Source organism: Anguilla anguilla, chromosome 18 (assembly GCF_013347855.1).
Source record: "Anguilla anguilla isolate fAngAng1 chromosome 18, fAngAng1.pri, whole genome shotgun sequence".
Lineage (NCBI taxonomy): Eukaryota > Metazoa > Chordata > Actinopteri > Anguilliformes > Anguillidae > Anguilla > Anguilla anguilla.
In genome coordinates this window covers 20,905,668-20,923,096 of record NC_049218.1, presented here as the reverse complement: position 1 = coordinate 20,923,096, position 17,429 = coordinate 20,905,668, and the positions used below count along the sequence as shown (strand labels likewise).

The window sequence follows — 17,429 nt, the reverse complement described above, 5'->3', positions numbered from 1 at the left end:
GGCGGATAAACCGCTCCGAGCTCTCTGAGCCGCCTCTCCGCCCGCGCGGCGGGAGCCGGCTGCCATTAGCTTAGCGCCGCGGGCTATGTCTGCTGCTGCTGCTGATGGAATATTACACTCTACAGCCCCTCCGGCGCTACGGCATAATTAGCGGTCAGAGACAGAGCGTTAGCGGTAGCCCTTCAGTTATACTGCCCGCCGCTGCGTCCCTTAGCGGGGCAACCTCGCTTCACTTAGCTCCCATCGAAAAACGTTAACTCCCCCTTTGTTCGATGAGGCTTTCGCAGTTTGCCGGCGAAAGTTTTGGAAGTCATGTTTAAATGATTAATGGCAGCTTAAGTTCTGGCTCCTTCTCGCTGCTGAACGTCTCTGTGGGTTTTGGTTGTCTGAACTGAATTTATACACTTGTTTTTTGTGTTGTGTAGAGTTCTGTAATGTAAGGGTTTAAAACTTTGAGAGAGGCCGAGACGGCATTCAGATGTGGAAGCCATGCTGTACCTGTAGACGATCACACTAGACACTCTAAATGCTGCATTGGTCGTTATGCATTTAATTTCAGTACCTGCGTACATTCACATACATATTTCCGTATACAGTATATGAGGAATGGGGACTATTTCATTTCAGTACAGAAGATTCAAGAAATGTGGTGCATTTCAGTTCAATAAGTTCTCCAAGAACTTTGAACATTTTTCATCAATTTCATTGATTGAATTTCAGCTTATTACCCTGAATTGACTGACTTGCAATGGAGTTCACTCTTTGAATGTGTTTTTCCAAAGGCCAGTCTATCGGGAGGAAGCAGGGAACCCAACTCCCACAAAGACGATGGCGTGTTCAAGACTCCGCCCCCTCCACCCAAAGTCATCAAATCGGTGACCATCCCTACCGAGCCCTACCAGGACATCGTTACGGCACTGAAATGCAGGAAGGAACACAAGGAGGTGAGCAGCCATCGCCTTGGTTACACCTGCCGTCTTCAGAGCACTGTGATGTTGCCAGGTCAACTGTGTTACCAAATTGCCTGGCTTCCTCCATTTTTTAAAGAAACGGCTACCTGAATAAAAGGCCTCAATGGCCAAACAGAAGGCCCTGTTCCATTCTGTGTATTCACCAGCCGTGCCTTGGTTGCACAGCAGTGCATGACCTAGCAGCGCATTACCTAGACACCCCTTAATTGGTAGAAAGATGAATGGGAACACATTAATGCTAATCGATGACCTTTAACACCACCAGATACAGAGAATGGTAAAGGCCCCTTCAGAAGGGAGAACTTGCCAAAGTGCTTTAGCTTTTTATGTGTGAATAACAATGAAAACTGAGCGATTTTTCTCCTGGGAACCAAATTGGAGTTGTTCTTAAATTACTGTCCTCCTGTGAATTCACCTTTAAGAGTAATCATCTACTTTAATTGGACAGTATGTCCTGAATGGAAGCCAGCAGACCCTGTGGCTCTCCAGGACCTGGGTTGGGGACCCCAGCAGACCTTGTGGCTCTCTAGGTCCCAGGCTGGGGACCCCAACTGACCCTGTGGCTCTCCAGGACCAGGGGCCCTAAGCAGACCCTGTAGCTCTCCAGGACCAGGGCTGGGGACTCCAGCAGACCCTGTGGCTCTCCAGAATTAGGGTTGGGGACCACTGATTTGATATGAAGGTCATCACACATAATTGAGTTTAATTTCCACTGTTGGAGGAGAGATTATGTGAGCCCCCTTTCTTTCTCTGACTGTCAGTTTGCCAGTCTCTGAATAAGATAACTAAATAAAGTTTGAGAGGTAGTGGTGGCTACCAGCAGTATTTATGGCACTCTTCCTGTTTTGTCTCCAGCTGTACACTGTTGTTCATAACGTGAAGCACTTCAACGATGTCGTGGAGTTCGGAGAGAACCAGGAGTTCACGGACGACTTTGAGTATTTGGAAACGGGCCTGAAGAGTGGTCAGCCCCTAAACACACGCTGCCTTAGGTGAGTTTATATCACTGCACCTGTTCATATGTATTAGTTTGTACCTGCATGATTGAGCAGTTTAATGTACCTCACTGTTGAAAATTTTATGATTAACTTCTATTTCTTTGTCCAGTATTTTTCTGTGTAAAGTGATAACATTCATGCAAAGAAAACCGTTTTTGTTTTGGCTTATATGCTTTTTCAAATTACCTATGGTCACATAATGTCATTACCATTCATGGTCAAGAAGATAACATTTTTTTTGAAAACATTTTCACAGATGAAAATGGCTCTGAGAAAGGACAGAAGAAAGGACACAGATTTAGGAGTTTTCTTTAGTTTCTATAATTTGTGCCAGGCCTATAAATCCCAGAAGTCAGTTCAGTTAACCTTCTTTGTAGTTTCTCTCATATCTTCCCAGAATGGCCCAGAACTGGGCACAATTCCACGATTATGAGAAACATAACCTCCTTTGATTTATACTCACTTTATTGTTTATTTTTTTGCAGAATATCCCAGCATTTCACCGCCCTTTACTGCTACACTGCAGGATCTTGATCCTGAATCCTCATTGGTTGTTTTTTTTTTTCCCCCTGCAGTGTCATTGGCCTGGCAACCAGGTGTGCCATGCCCAGCTTCCGCATGCACCTAAGAGCCAGAGGAAAGGTGGCCCAGGTCTTCAAAACGCTGAACGACGCACCGCAGCACCCGGTACGCCCGCCGTGTCCCGTGCGCGGCCCTGTCCCCCGCACCCTGAGGACCGCTTTAGCGCTCTGTCTGCCCCCTGCTGGGGAGCTCGGGTACAGGCCGTGGGTGGGGCTGGGGTTGCGTCTGCTACCGCTAAGTAGCTTCTGTATTAACAGCTACTCTCTGTGTTGACCTCATGACCTGGCAGCAGTTCTTTGTTGTCTGTGCGCTTAAGTAAGTGGCTCTGGGTCAGAGGCATTAGCGTAGCCTAATGCAGCTACACAGGCCTGGAAGTGAGACGGCTGGATGGCGGAATGCTTTATTGGCATGAACTGCATTCGTAAATATTGCCAAAGCATACATACAGAAATACATAGAGACCTTATAACTCTCTCTCTCTCTCTCAGAACCTGGCCCTGTGTACTGCCTCTCTGATGTACATTCTGAGTCGGGACAGGCTGAACATGGACCTGGACCGGGCCTGCCTGGAGCTCATGATCCGCCTGCTGGAGCTGGAGCAGGACCCCAAGACGGGCGAGGCCGAGCTGAGCTCCAGGGAGATGAGCAAGGTGAAGGAGAAGATCCGGAAACTGTGCGACACGGTGCACAACAAGCACCTGGACCTGGAGAACATCACGGTCAGAGCAGCAGCCGTTAGCCCTCAGCCATCTCATCCACTTACAGCCATGCATTATGCATCCGCTTTAACTCATACATTATTGCAATTCATTTATTTTTCTTTGATGCTCACGCTAGCCTATTTTCTATGCTTTTCCCCATTCACTTTTAACTGCTTGAAGTGTTTTTCATTTGATGTTTTTCTAGCTGTGCTGTTAATGTCCTCCACTGACATGCTTGCTGGTTCTTTCTCCCCCCCCCCCCCCTCCAGACTGGCCATTTAGCCATGGAGACCTTGCTCTCGTTGACCTCCAAGAGGGCAGGTGATTGGTTCAAAGAGGAGCTGCGGTTGCTAGGAGGCCTGGACCACATTGTAGATAAAGGTAGTCAGCAGCAGCCCTGTGGTTTGCTCTTCCCCTCCATGCTTCTCTCTCTGTCCCAGGGCCTTCCTTCATCACTGCCTTTGTTCCTTTATGTGTGGGGTATATCTGCCTGTATGCCTGTTTGTCTCTGGTGGTGGGTGTATGTCAGCCTCTCTGAGTCTAATGAGTGCTGTCTTTGTCTCTTTCCCTTCAGTAAAAGAATGTGTGGAGAACCTGAGCGAGGAGGAGGATGAGGAGAACCTGGTAGCGTCGCTGTGGGGGGCGGAGCGGTGTTTACGGGTGCTGGAGAGCGTAAGTGTGCCAGACTGTGAAAATGCCGAGCGTCTGGCTGTATCTGGCTTTGGTTTGTGCACATATAGTCAGAGCTTTGTGTTGTGTAAACTGAACTTCATCGGCACTGTGATAGCCTGAATTTTACCCTCACAGTTTCACATTTTGTTGTTTGTTGTTTGCTGTACTCCCAGGACCACACACACTACATTACCCATGTCACCAGATCTCTTATGTGATATAGGCCTGGGTCAGGACTACATTACCATTGTGCCCAGGTCACATGTGATTTTGGCCTGGCTCAGGACTACATTCTCCATGTCACCAGGTCACAAGTAATTTAAGCCTGGGTCAGGACTACATTACCCTTGTGACCAGGTCACATGTGATTTAGGCATGGCTCAGGACTACATTACCCATGTGACCAGGTCACAAGTGATTTAGGCCTGGGTCAGTGCTACATTACCCTTGTGACCAGGTCACATGTCATTTAGGCCTGGCTCAGGGAAACTCTGGGACTGTGAAACATGTTCACATAGCAACACAGCGAGGGATGCAGCTCAGTGTTCAGATATAATAATCTGAGAGCAGAGCGGTGTGGCCTTATCGGTCGCTTCTTTCCGTAAACCCAGCATTTCTCATATCCCTGGTGGTTCAGAGAGTCTTTCGGTTCCAGATATTTTCACCGCCGTTTGACGTCCTTGCCCCCGCTACAGGTTACCGTGCACAACCCGGAGAACCAGAGCTACCTGATCGCTTACAAAGACTCGCAGCTCATCGTCTCCTCCGCCAGGTGAGTGACCCGCCGTCTGCGCACAGACCAGGGCGGGATGGCTCTGCAGTGTGGGCTCGGTAAATACCAGGCCAGCGCGGCGGTGTGTGTGCTCATCGCTCTGCGCCGCTCTGTGAGTGGGAGGGAGAAATCGAGCGCTCTGCCTGCGCGAGAGCGTCTGAGCGCTGCTCTAGGTCACGCAGCAGCAGGGAGGCCGGATGGGAGCTCGCTCACAGGAAGTAGAGCGGCGAGTCACAGCCGGCAGAAGACCGTCGCCGGGCCGACGGGCGCTCGGATCGATAGTGTGGAGCGAACTGCCTACCCCCCCCCCCCCCCAGAAAAACCCCTTCCCCCAGTTGGGCTTAACAGACCCCCCCCCCCCCCCAGCTCCAGAGCAGCCAATCAGCTGGCTCTGTGAGGGGCAGAATGGAGACGGGCTCATTTGTTTGTTGACTAATGGCTGGCCTTGCCCTCTCCGCGGTCGTAAGCGCTGGGGAATACCCCGGCTCTCGGGGACGTGTAAATGCCGGCCTGTTTTTCTTCGCCCTGTGATTGTTCGGACGCGGCCTCGTCTGGCTCTCTGCCGTTGGATTTAAATGGAAGATTGAATTGAAAACGGCGATGTCTGCGGGCGCCTGCTTCTGCGTCGAAGGAGAGCCGCCGCTGGACTCGGCTGTTTGTTGCCATCGATTTCCAATTGTGGATTCCTGGAACAACTCTTAAATGGTACACTGGGCAACATTTTTGTGTGCAACCGTTTTTGGTTACTCTCAGTTTATTTTAAGAATGGTTATGGTGTGAATATTTTATAGTCTATTTAACGGTACATGTATGTTGCGTTTCGAATTCCCTTTTTAACATGCAGGGCGTATTGTAAAGACATGTGGACGTATCCCCTAACCGTAGGCGACTGAATCAATCGCGTTCATTTCTGGACTTTGATCTCTGCGGGCTCCCAGTCCCTCTGTGAACTGGCCCCTTTCGTTTGATGAAAGTCCGCTTCAAAGCCCTTCAGAGAAGTCTGTGGTTTGACCCATTAGAGCCGGGGTCCTTTCAGAACCTTTCTGGCTGCAGTGTTCTGCGTTCAGCGTGTTGCCGCACCGCCATTCCGGCTCTGAAACAGAGCCACATCGCCATGCCGGCCCACTGAAAACGCGCCCTCAACCTCCGCTGTCTTCCTCGCCCCCGAGGCCCCCCTGGCTGTCCGGTCAGGAGCCCCGTAACCTTTTTCTGTCTGAGGAGCGTGGCGTGTGGGCCAGCCTCGTCTGCAGCGAAGAGGAGGAAGAGGATGAGGAGGAGGATGAGACGCGTGTACGCGTTCTGGCCGATGTTAGCACCGGGCCTTTAGCTACGCGGCTAAGCGCTAATAAGCGTTCCACGTGCACGTCTAATGAGCTCTCCCCTGCGGCTTGTCCATTTTATTTATTTATTTTTTTTAACTTCTGTTTTTTTATTTTGGCCCCATCACCACGGCATTAACGTGAAGAGACGGGAGGCCTGTTGCAGGGCTGTGGGGTGCGAGGGTAATTGAGGAGGCAGATGGTGTGGGAGAGTCGGAGTGAATTTTGAAATAAAATGCGTGCGTACAGCGGCCATCTGGGCGCCTGTTCTGTAGCATCACAAGAATCACCACAGCAGATTTATAAGAGAGGTGATGGCTCCTGCGATACTCAGAATGCTAATGCACGTCATTCGATAACACAATGCCAAAACAAAAGCATGGGCTGGGTTGAACATGTAATTTAGCAGTTTTTGAAAAATGATATTAATCCTAATGTATATCCTCGGTTGTGTTGGATATGATTGTTTCCATATTGCCTTTAGATCCCAAGGATTTAAAGCCTCATGGCATTATCTGTACCAAGTCTGTCTGTGTGTGTGCGCGCGCGTGCGTGCGTGTGTGTGTGTCCTGTGCTTCATAGTTGTTCTAGTTGCCTTCGGTATGCACTTAATGTGCGTCGCTTTGGATAAAAGCGTCTCCCAAATAAATGTAATGTAATGTGCACATGCATGTGTGTGTGTGTGTGTGTGTGTGCGTGCGTGCGTGCGTGTGTGTGCGTGTGTGTGCGCGTGTGTGTGTGTGTGTGTGTGCGTGTGTGCGTGTGTGTGTGTGTGTGTGTGCGCGTGTGTGTGTGTGTGTGTGTGCGTGTGCGCATGCATGTGTGCGCGTGTGTGTGCGTGTGTGTGCATGTTTAGCGGTTCTCTCTAACAGGCCTCTCTGATACTCCAGGGCCCTGAGGCACTGTGAGGAGAAGATCCAGCGCTATAGCCGGGAAGCGCCTGCCCTCCGCGCCTGCGGGGGCGCTGTTCTGCCGCACTGCAGCTTCAGCAGCGTGGGCAAGGCCGTGGAGGACTGCATGCGCGCCGTCATTGGGGTGCTGCTGAACCTCACCCACGACAACGGTGAGGTGCTTCAACGCAGCTGGCTGGCTTCCGTTCGGAAATATTACGAATTCCGCACATTCTCACCAGCAAAAGGTTACAGTCTGCCGAGCAGTAAATGTGTCTCCAGTTTTAAAGCTGCAGCATTACGGTCAAATGGTGTGTGGAATAGCTGTGTACTTGCGGAAATGACAACAGAACGTCCTCAACTTAGAAACATGTGACAGTTGAGGTGAATATTTAGCAGGGTTTTTTTTTTCTTTTTTAAATGAAGGGCACATCAGCCTCATGCTCTGCCCCTGCACCCGCACACTGCTTGCAGTCAAAATGACTGCCTGTCAGATTTACACATTTTAAACAAACATATCGCACATCTTTTCAGTACTCCTGTTGCAGACGTAGACATGACAGATAAAGATGAACTGTGTATAAATTGTAATAAGCTGTCAGAAGTGCAGATTTTGCTCAAACCCGTGTTCTGCTTTAAGACGTAAGTCTGTGTGCACCCGCCTGTGCAAGCTCTGTGGAAATCCCTTGTGTCTGGTGGAAAGCCTAACGCTCCCTCAGATGGGTGTTTGCTGAATGGCGGTAAAGCGGTCTGGTGAGAAGGGGGGTGTATGTGTGAAGCACTGCATGGTGCCGCTGCATCGCTGTGGGAATGATGGGAATGTGCGTGCCTCTCTCACTCTCCCCCTCTCTCCCTCTCTCTCTTCAGAGTGGGGGAGCACGAAGACGGGCGAGCAGGACCAGTTCATCACCACTGCGCTTAACTGTGTGCTGCGTGTTCCCCAGTTTCTACCCCAGGAGCAGAGATTCGACATCCGAGTGCTGGTGAGCCCTGCCCCGCCCCGCCCCGCCCTTTTCCTACCCACCCTGTTCTGGTGACGGTACAAGGCTCTGCTTCGGGAGTAGCTTTGGAGCTTTATGCAGATAAATTTGTAACCCTTTCATGTGTATTGTGCTAGGTGATGTATTTAGTGTCTTCTTGTTCATGCAGAAATTTCTTTCTTTATCCTTTATCTGACAAATGACAGGGAATCAAAGGTCTTTCTTTCTGCAAGTCCAATTCATGCCAAATTTCATACACACGTTTGGGCTTTCCAGATCTACAATTTTCCATTGGAACTATGCACATCCACCATCTTGATTTCCTGCCATATTGTTTTGTATGCAAAACAATTTTTTATTATTGGTCCTATTTGCATCAAGTTGGTATACAGTTTCCGGAGGCTGAGCTACACGAATGTACTATAAACCAACCCAATTGCCTTCCAAACTCAAAACTTAAAAAAAGGGATGGAATGGGTTTAAAGTCTTTTGGCCAAGAGAGCTGCAAATTCAGTCTGGTCTCTCAAGGTGATGTCTGTAAAGTCATTTTTAAGTTGGCCCTAAAGGCCCTAATAAAGTTGTAAGATTCTGTCTGAAGCTGACGACATAGCTGGGACTGTCATTTCACCTCTTACAACCCCATTCAGTGGTTGATTAATGGGGAGATTAGTCACGCTTTATTGATCCCACGCATGGAATTTTAATTATCACACTTGATCCCATGGCATTGTCCTCCTACACTGCGGAAAAATTATGATTTCTGATGGCCGACAGTCTTCAATATGTCAAAAGTTGTGATGCATCAAAAATTGAGCGTACAGAACAGTGCATTGTCCAGATATAATTGCTGCAATTAATTGACAATGTGAAGATTTCAGTATAGTTTGATCAATATTAATCAAACTAAAGACTTATGATGTCAAGATGATGCCTGTAAAGCCATGTTGAAATTGATTCATGGAGGGGACTCATAAAGATATAATATTCTTTCTGAAGCTGGGAACAAGCTTGGGCTATCATGACACTTCACCCCTTAAACCCCATTCCCCTCCCAGCATGTTGAACTGGGGAGTGGCTTAGTGGGTAAGGATTAGGCCTTTGAAACCTAAGGTTGTCAGTTGAAATGAAATTAGCCTTAATTTGCCAACTGCCTGTCTAATCTTCACAAAACCTTCTCTTATTTGACTATTTGTCTGTTTTCCATAATGTTTTCTCTATTTTGGTGATGTGTGCTTGGAACCCTCTGATGTTTTTCTTAGTGTGTCAATTTTTAACTATGTTTTTCTGATTGTGTGTGTGTTTGTGCGTGTGTAATTTGTGTCTTGTGTGTTGTGTTTTATATGTGTGTTATGCTTGTGTGTGTGTCTGTGCAGGGCCTTGGCCTCCTGATTAACCTGGTGGAGTACAGTGCCCGGAACCGGCACTGCCTGATGGACATGCAGCTGGACACGCCCCCCTGTGTAGGGGAGGAGCTAAAGACAGAGGGTTCCCTCAGTGCCATCGCAGCTCTTGTGCAGGTTTGTGTGTGTGTGTGTGTGTGTGTGTGTAAAGTCTCTCCATTCAGATGCATCTCCAGGCCCCAGTTGGATGGTGATGGATCTGTATAGCGCCTGAGCTGAGGCCTGCTCTGTGAGACGGGTCCCTGGAGTGCAGGGCCAGGCAGATCCGTCTGGCTTTGTCTGTGTGTGACAGGAGCCGCTGCTCTGAACAGTGTTCCCGCCGGCTGCTCCTTCTGCTCTCACGTCAGGGTGTCCGTGTGTCTGTCCGTGTGTCTGTCCGCGTGTCTGTCCGTGTGTCTGTCCGTCCGTCCCCCCGCAGCTCTTCCTGGAGCGCGAGCGCGCGGCGGTGCTCGCTGAGGCGGAGACGGATGACTTCATCAATGACGCCCCCAAGCCCCAGCCGGACCAGAGCGGCGAGTGGAAGGAAACTTCCGGAGAGATCCAGTGGGTGTCCGCGGAAAACTGCGCGGAGAACGAGAACAACTCGGAGAAGGAGAAGAAAGACGAGGAGGACGAGGAACTGGACCTGAACAAAGGTGAGGGTCTCTCTCTCTCTCTAAGGTGGAGGAACGCCTGGAGCTGACCACCGGCCTCTTTTTTTTAGCACCTTTTCTCTCCGCGGGTGTTTGTTTGCTTTTCATCCTCTCGCTCAGTGGTTTCTCTGTGTGTTCTCTCTCAGCCCTGCAGCATGCTGGGAAGCATATGGAGGACAGCATCGTGGCCTCGTACACTGCACTGCTGTTGGGCTGTCTGTGTCAGGGGAGTTCCGTAAGTCTCACGCTGATCTCCAGTTGGGCCCTTTGTGCCAGGGGAGTCCCTTAAGTCTCACACTGATCTCCTATTGGGCAGTTTGAGCCGGGGGAGTCCCATAAGTCCCACTCTGATCTCCGCTTGGGCCATTTGTGCCAGGGGAGTCCCATAAGTTGCACACTGATCTCCTATTGGACCGTCTGTGTCAGAAGAGTCCTGTAATTCTTACACTGCGCTCCTGTTGGGCCGTCTGTGTTTTTGTGATGTCCAGCACGTATATATTACATCCCAAACAGAGTTGCCCTTTATAGATTAATCAGGGCAACTCCTTTCCAATGACACTTACTGTTTTAACTTTATTTAATGGGTTTCCTGAAGGACCTTGAGGACCTTTCCCACTAAATACTGTAGCCTCAAGGATGACTTTTCAAAAAAACTGTTCTTTGGGTTTAATGATGGTTCTTTATCGAGGTTATTAGCTGCCCAGTACTGCCCCGAGCTGGGGTTCATCACACGTAATGGACTTTCCAGGGGGACGTTAGGTTATGATTGATATCAGCAGTCATTACCTTTTTACTGATAAGCCAGTGTAAATCCGTATGGTTGTCGGGAGGTTTTTATGTGAAGGTCGTTCTTTGCCGATTCTTCATGGTTAAATAAGACATTTCACAGCGGGAAAATACGGCTTTCCTCTCCTCCTTTTCCGTTCCAAACCCGTAGTGCGTTATTTTATAGAGCTGTGCTGAATGCTGATAGGTTAAGTGTGATTCTCACTTACTTTTTGACATTGGGCTGCTGAAACAGATATTGCTTAAACTTTAGCTGTCACTAAACACATCTTTTGCTTTTCAGGTGAATGTGACTACAGTGAGGGACAATTTACCTAAAGGGGATTTCTCCATAATGGCGGAAATGCTCAAGAAGTTCTTAAATTTCATGAATCTTACAGTAAGTATTTGCTCAAGGTGAGGATTTGTGGTGTGAGGATCTTTCTCTGTCTGGAAGCACTGTCTCTCTGCAGTAACCAGACCTTGGACCTGCATGAAATTAATTTTAAAGTACTTTTTCAAAATCTGTTTGAACTATCTGCGAACTCATTGCATTTCTGTACTTTAAATATTTGGTTATTTGGCCAGTGGTGTTTTCAACTGCATAACATAGTGTAAAAAATGTATTTGAAAATGCATGCAGGAGCTTCAGACCTTTTTTTCTGGAATAACAAATACAACTTCAACATCTGTGTTCATGTAAAATGTATGAATTTTCTTCTACTTCTTCAGTCTGCGAGATAAACTGTATTAGCAAAGCTGTATTAGCCACGCTATATTGAAGAAACATCCGGAGTTTAAGATTATCTAAGATTAAGCATCAGTTGCAATGAGAATTGTCTTTAAGCTACTTATGATAAATGATGCTTGCTAACTTTTTTTGCAGGCATATTGGGAAAGTACTTGCACATTTGGAATGTGTTTGAAAAGGGTTTTTTTTTTTCAAACGGAAATGCATCTAAAATGTAATTTCAGAAACAAATATAGTAATACTTATTTATTTGCCCCAGGTCTGATTGTAATCCAGTCTTTTTTTTCTAGTAACCTATATCTTTCCTGTTTCTGTGGTAACCTAGTCTGTGTTACTGTGGTTGCCCAGGGTCCGTTACTGTGGTAACCCAGTCTCTTGATCTGTGGTACCCCTGTCTCTGATCGTGATAACTCTGTCTGAATCTCTCCCTGCCTTCCCCTTCAGTGTGCTGTGGGCACCACTGGGCAGAAGTCCATCTCTCGGGTCATTGACTACCTGGAGCACTGTTAGTGCTGTGGCTGGGCTGGGTCCCGCTGCGGATTCCGGGCCACAGAGAGGGACATCGTCGTGATCGCCATCACAGCCGTCCTGTCAACGGGCTTCATCACCTTCCGCTTTCATTCCAATGGCGGTTGCCTCTCTCAGAATTTCACTCTGTACTTAAGCAGTGTTCAGATGTTCTCCGGCAACTGACTGAGGTACAACGGCTTTATTTCGCAGACAAAATATGAACCTCGCAGAAACAACGCGGGCTGCATAAACCAGCCACAAATGGACGGGCTGTTCTTACTGGAAAGCTCTCTTGGGGTTCTCCTGGCCTACGAGCAGACGAGTGACGACGGTGGTTGAAGTGTGTCGCGTGTCAATGAATGTTATGTCTGAGGCAGCTGAGTTTTGAGTGATGATCTCGCAGGATTCTGGCCAGTAAAGGCGGGGCTGTTTTGGGCGTGGTCACAGCCTTTTTCTTTTTGCGAGAACTCACGTTTGCACTGACTCCACACACCCCCACCTCCCCCCCCCCTTTGACCAAGGAAACACATCAAGCACTTGCCTGCTCAGTAAGGTTAGCTGAGTCGTTGAAGCTTTTTTTTCTTGTTGTTTTGTTTATTTTTATTTAACGTGTTGGTAAGCTAACTTTAAGTATTCAGTAAAGTAATAAGCAGGTCATTAAGAGGGAAAGTGTGGAGTAATGTGTACATTCAAGTACATCTAGAGGAGTTTGGAGCTGGAATTTGGGGCTTGAGAAAGACAGTTCCTCACAGTGGAGGGAAAATAAAGCATGAAAGATGGTCCATGGCAAAGTCATCCTCACAGCTGCACGATGTGCATTTTCTGCTCCTGCGGTTTTGGGTTTATTTTAAGAAATGCAGTTAGATGATGGCTCGGCTCACTTATCCCCTCTTAGCGGGTCAGGTGTTCGCTGTGAATTGTACAGTTTTGGAAAGCGACTGTAAGAAAAAGCTTTTTCTTCTCAATGAAAGCTGTGAGTTGAAGACTGATTGCGTACATGACTCATGTACAGAGCAGGGCCTTTCTGCTGATGTAGAGCATTGTTTTGTCTGTATATGAAGACTAATAAGACTTGTTTTCAAAAACAAAATGTGCTTTTCTAACTGTTGAACTTTTGACTTTGTAATCTTAATTTAAGTACAAAATAAATCAGCAGGACTGGAAAAAATTTAAGTTTAATTATTTAAAATAGGCACTTGAAAGAATTTATTGAAAGTATCATTCACAACCTTTGTCTATCACAGGTACCTCTTAATACCCTTTTAATAGAGTCAGAATTATATAAAGAGAAGGAGCAAAGATGGAGCTAAATTGTAATGATTAATGTACTGAGCTTTAAGGGCATCTTGCAAGTTAAGCACCACTAAACAATGTTGTTTTGCACGTGCAGTATCCTCCAAATTAATCATACCCTAGATGAAGATGATAAGGTACATTATTGTCTTAAACTATTGGTAATGCATTAAATATATTAATTGCAGCCATTGAAAATGATAGTTTACCAAGATACACTTGACAAATCACACATGGCTTTACAGAGTAAATAAAGCTTTGTTTTCGTATATTTGCTGCATCCTGAGTTGGCTGGCTAGCTAACATTACTGTAGCTGCTAGGACCATGCTAGCAAACCAACTTAAACAACATTTTGCTGTATAGCCTGGTGTAGCAGCTTACAATGAGTTAAGACCATGTTAAATATGATTACATACTCTTGAAGTATTAAGTTCACCAACAGTATTTGTGCCTGGGTGCGGTCGTACTTTGAAGATGTTCAGATGTCTCCATGACAGGTCTAGGGTCAGACACTTGCAGTATATTCTGCTGAAGCTGAACGGAACGCAGATGCTAGATCAGTTCTCAGTTCCCGTAGTCTTCTTGAGGCGCGAATCCGTGTGTAACCAGCAGATGTCACTTTGGTTTTCTTTTCAGCGTTAGATCCACTGAATTAATGGTAAATGCCTATATTAAATCAAGATTTTGGTTAAAGGCCTAGAGGTGATAACTTAGCCTGGGCAGTCTGCCTGGACTAATCAGGCCTGTGGGAAACCTTGGCTCTTTACCTGTGTGGTTTATCTTATACAGCCTTCTTTGCTCATCTTTATCAAGGACGTGAATCATTTTCGAGTGTATCGTAGCTGTGCTAATCTATTACGCCTTAATTCAATCTGTCAAATAGAACGAAAGATTCAAGACCTCTTATACCGTTCTCTGCTGCGCCCACGCAGAATTCACGACCAGAAGGGACCGGGGTAGTCTGAGCTTTAGGTGAGCATGACGCATCGTGGCTCAGGCCTATGAGTGGGGTTTTCATCTCAAACAAGGTCCCAGAGCTCTGCGTTAGAGATGATTATGTCAGAGTGTGAACCATGAACAACCGCGTGGTACGATGTCTAATTAGATGACCGCTTCACTTGGTTGTCTAGCTAGCCGAGCCGTCGGCTTGTTAAGGTAATAGTTTTCAGTAGATGTAACGGCAGTAATTCACTAATGCACCGCGTAGTAGTGCAGTAATGGCGTAGAAGAACTGCAGATTGAGGCGAAATGTCTGTGTGATGGTTGTGCAAGCGGACTGAGTTTAAGTGCTGTAGGATGGCTGAGAAAGACCTGGTGGAAATGGCTCATAAGTGGCTCTCGGCCGCGGACGGAACACAGAATTGCGTTCGCTAAGATGGGGTAGCGCAGCGCATTTTCTTGAAGAGTAACGGTGATTGAGTTTTTTTTTTTTTTTTTTGCTTGAGCGAGCTGCATTACTCTGCTCAAAAGGAACTTGTTTTACGGCATGAAAAGATTTGCAGAATGCTCTCAATAATTAGGCTCTTGCTCGAGAAACAACAAAAATGTACATTTTCCATTTTTGATTGCCACTTAATGTTAATTACTTTTTACTTAATAGATGCACTTTAAATGTCAAATTCTCCTAAAATTGTGTATGTATTCGCAAAAAAAAAAAAAAAAAGATAAAGTACCGTTTCCTTTGGAGGCTTGATGTTTCATCCATAATTCAACCTCTTCAGTCTGTTACTCCCACTCCATGTGATGCTAAATGCATTGTTCATGTGATGGTCCTAATGCCCCCTAGTGCACAGAGTGTGCATTACTCACAGTTTGCACTAGTATTTAATTCTGGAGTCCCGTTTACCTGACACAAGGTGATGTTCTGCAGGCATAATAAACCAAGCTCGGGTGAAGATGCAAGACTCCAATGTGCAGGACTAGAGATGCGAGAACAGCGAGGCTTTTAATAGCTTTTGTATTGGGCAGTGTTATTTGAGGCTTGAGTAACTTGCCGCACCACTGATGCTGAAATTGATCGGGCCTACGCGGGGGTTTGCGTTTTGTGACCTACCGGTGGTCAGGTGGGGCTCCCTCTGGTCACATGACTTCAGCTGGCCCCAGGTGTGCGGTTCGGTGTGGTTCCTGAGTGAAGACTCCTCTATTCCAAGAGGACAAGAGCCATACCAACAAGTTTTCTTTCTTTTTTTTTTCTTTGTAAAATTGCACTTGGTTTGCAAAAAAAAAAAAAAAAAAAAGGTTTATTTACAAATATGAATGGAATTACATGTACATATTTATGTAAATATTAGCTGTTGGACATTGGAATGGTAGAACACTTTTCTGAATCCAACCCTATTTTTGTTTTATACCACGTTTCTCAGTTGTATTATTTACAGTAATAAGTATAAAAAAAAGACAACTGCAGGAAGTAAAAAAAAGTTTGTACCAGTTTTGAGAATAATGTCTTTGGTTACATGTAAATAATTGTATCTGGAATAAAAATTGATACTTTCAGTACATTGTGTATTTTCATTTGCATCTCATTTTTGCCTGTTGTTCCTTCCGATTTACATGCATTTTTATTCGTGCGATGTGGCTGTGCAGCTCCCCAAGCTTCATCGTGCATGCTAAGATGGTGCGTGATTATGCATGATCTGGCAGTTGCATTGTTTAGTGTGCATCGCCTATACGACTGCGATGGTTGTAAACGTTAAATATTAATCGACGACCAAAGTACGTTTAATGAATCTGACCGATCTCGGAGAGGAATTCGATCTGCTGAAGGAGTTTATTATGGCGTACGTGCATTAACCCTGAAGGTCAGGAGATAGATGCACGCTCGGCGGGGTTAAAGCCTTGTTTGTTTCCAGATGGGGTCTCGCAGTGTTTCATGTTCACATTAAAGCTGAAATAAATTACTGGAAAAGCAGGGGGATTGACATGTTAATGGGGAATTTCTGCAAGCCTTTGAAATGAAATGAGCGAAGTCTGAAGCTTGTGAAAAGCGAGCTGATCTTTGTCGAAGATTCTCCGCTCCCGATGCACTTGTGTTCCAGGGATTGCCGAAGATTTCAGCCAACTGCCCACTGCCCCTTTTGCCCTGGAAATCTTGAGGTTGCCCTACATGGTTACAATGGGCTGCTGGGTGGCTCATCCTGATAAAGTACTGTTCCAGTGGGTGGATGTTCCCAACAGTCTGGTATCTGTTAAAGTGCTGTTCAGTTGGGTGGATGGGTCCCATGGAACTGGGATAGATATGCAGTGAGCATCATAATGTTTGTGATAAAGACATGAACACATATGACATATGAGACACATTTGAATTGTTTGATTATAAATCTAAATTTGTGGAGTACAGAACCAAATCAAATATTATATATATAATCTTTGCCCCAAACATTATGGATCTGACTGTATATGGAAATGCATCTCAAATCCCTCACACATGCTGCAGGCTGGCTGGCATGAGCCTTCACGCTGGTCGGTCTCTGTCTCTGTCGCTGGGTGACAGCTGTTCAAAGCTTTACGGTGGAAATTGGAATAGGGGTGAAAATGTTGCTGACCACAAGCCCCTGCTAGGATTTTTTTCCCAACAGCTTCATTGATGCTCTACTTTCTCATTACATTTTTTTTTACCCCCCACTGTTGTCATGTCAGTCCCATTGTTGCTGATTCCCCCCAGGGATTTTCCAGGGAGAAATGTTGGCTGGCACTCATTTATGGTTATCCCTTCATCCCAGATGTTTCAGAAACCAATATCCCCTGCAGTACATGTTTGTGGCTTGGAGCTGTCTCCTCACAGGCAACATAAAACCTGACACAATACCATGTATCCGAGCTCTGGAGAGGCTGGGAATTCTATGGTAACGGTTCCATGATGTTGTCATAGATACTGTCCCCTGAGCCTGGTGCGAGTCGTTTCATGTTTGAGGGACTCTCTGCGCTGTCAGACAGAGCAGTCTTCCTCCAGGCTGTGGATTATCGATCGAGCAGCCCGGTCGGCCGTGCCGTTCTGCTTTCTCAGAGGAGAGAACAGCCTCCAGGCTGGGCAGAACCAGCACTCTCAACCCAAAATCTCTTATATGTGCATGGCAGACCCCGCTGTTCTTCCAGACCTGGAGAAAGGAGGATGAGGAGGATCCAGTGCACTCTGACGTCTCCCCTTCCTCGCTCCTCTGCTGAGGAAAATGAAGCTCGGTCCACACTTGAC

The 17,429-nt window shown here is 46.7% G+C and overlaps 1 protein-coding gene across 1 annotated transcript in view; it reads left to right on the top strand.

The window, feature by feature from the left end:
- wapla (WAPL cohesin release factor a) overlaps positions 1-15,736 on the top strand; it is a 34,803-nt gene extending 19,067 nt beyond the window's left edge. Inside the window, exons 7-20 of the mRNA XM_035400351.1 lie at positions 783-944; positions 1,827-1,963; positions 2,545-2,656; positions 3,040-3,270; positions 3,522-3,633; positions 3,827-3,924; positions 4,620-4,696; positions 6,906-7,078; positions 7,773-7,888; positions 9,259-9,402; positions 9,704-9,920; positions 10,064-10,152; positions 10,987-11,082; positions 11,878-15,736. Coding sequence (XP_035256242.1) covers positions 783-944; positions 1,827-1,963; positions 2,545-2,656; positions 3,040-3,270; positions 3,522-3,633; positions 3,827-3,924; positions 4,620-4,696; positions 6,906-7,078; positions 7,773-7,888; positions 9,259-9,402; positions 9,704-9,920; positions 10,064-10,152; positions 10,987-11,082; positions 11,878-11,943 — 1,830 coding nt within the window. The 3' untranslated portion in view covers positions 11,944-15,736. The remainder of the gene's footprint in view (positions 1-782; positions 945-1,826; positions 1,964-2,544; positions 2,657-3,039; positions 3,271-3,521; positions 3,634-3,826; positions 3,925-4,619; positions 4,697-6,905; positions 7,079-7,772; positions 7,889-9,258; positions 9,403-9,703; positions 9,921-10,063; positions 10,153-10,986; positions 11,083-11,877) is intronic.
- Positions 15,737-17,429: the final 1,693 nt, after the last annotated feature.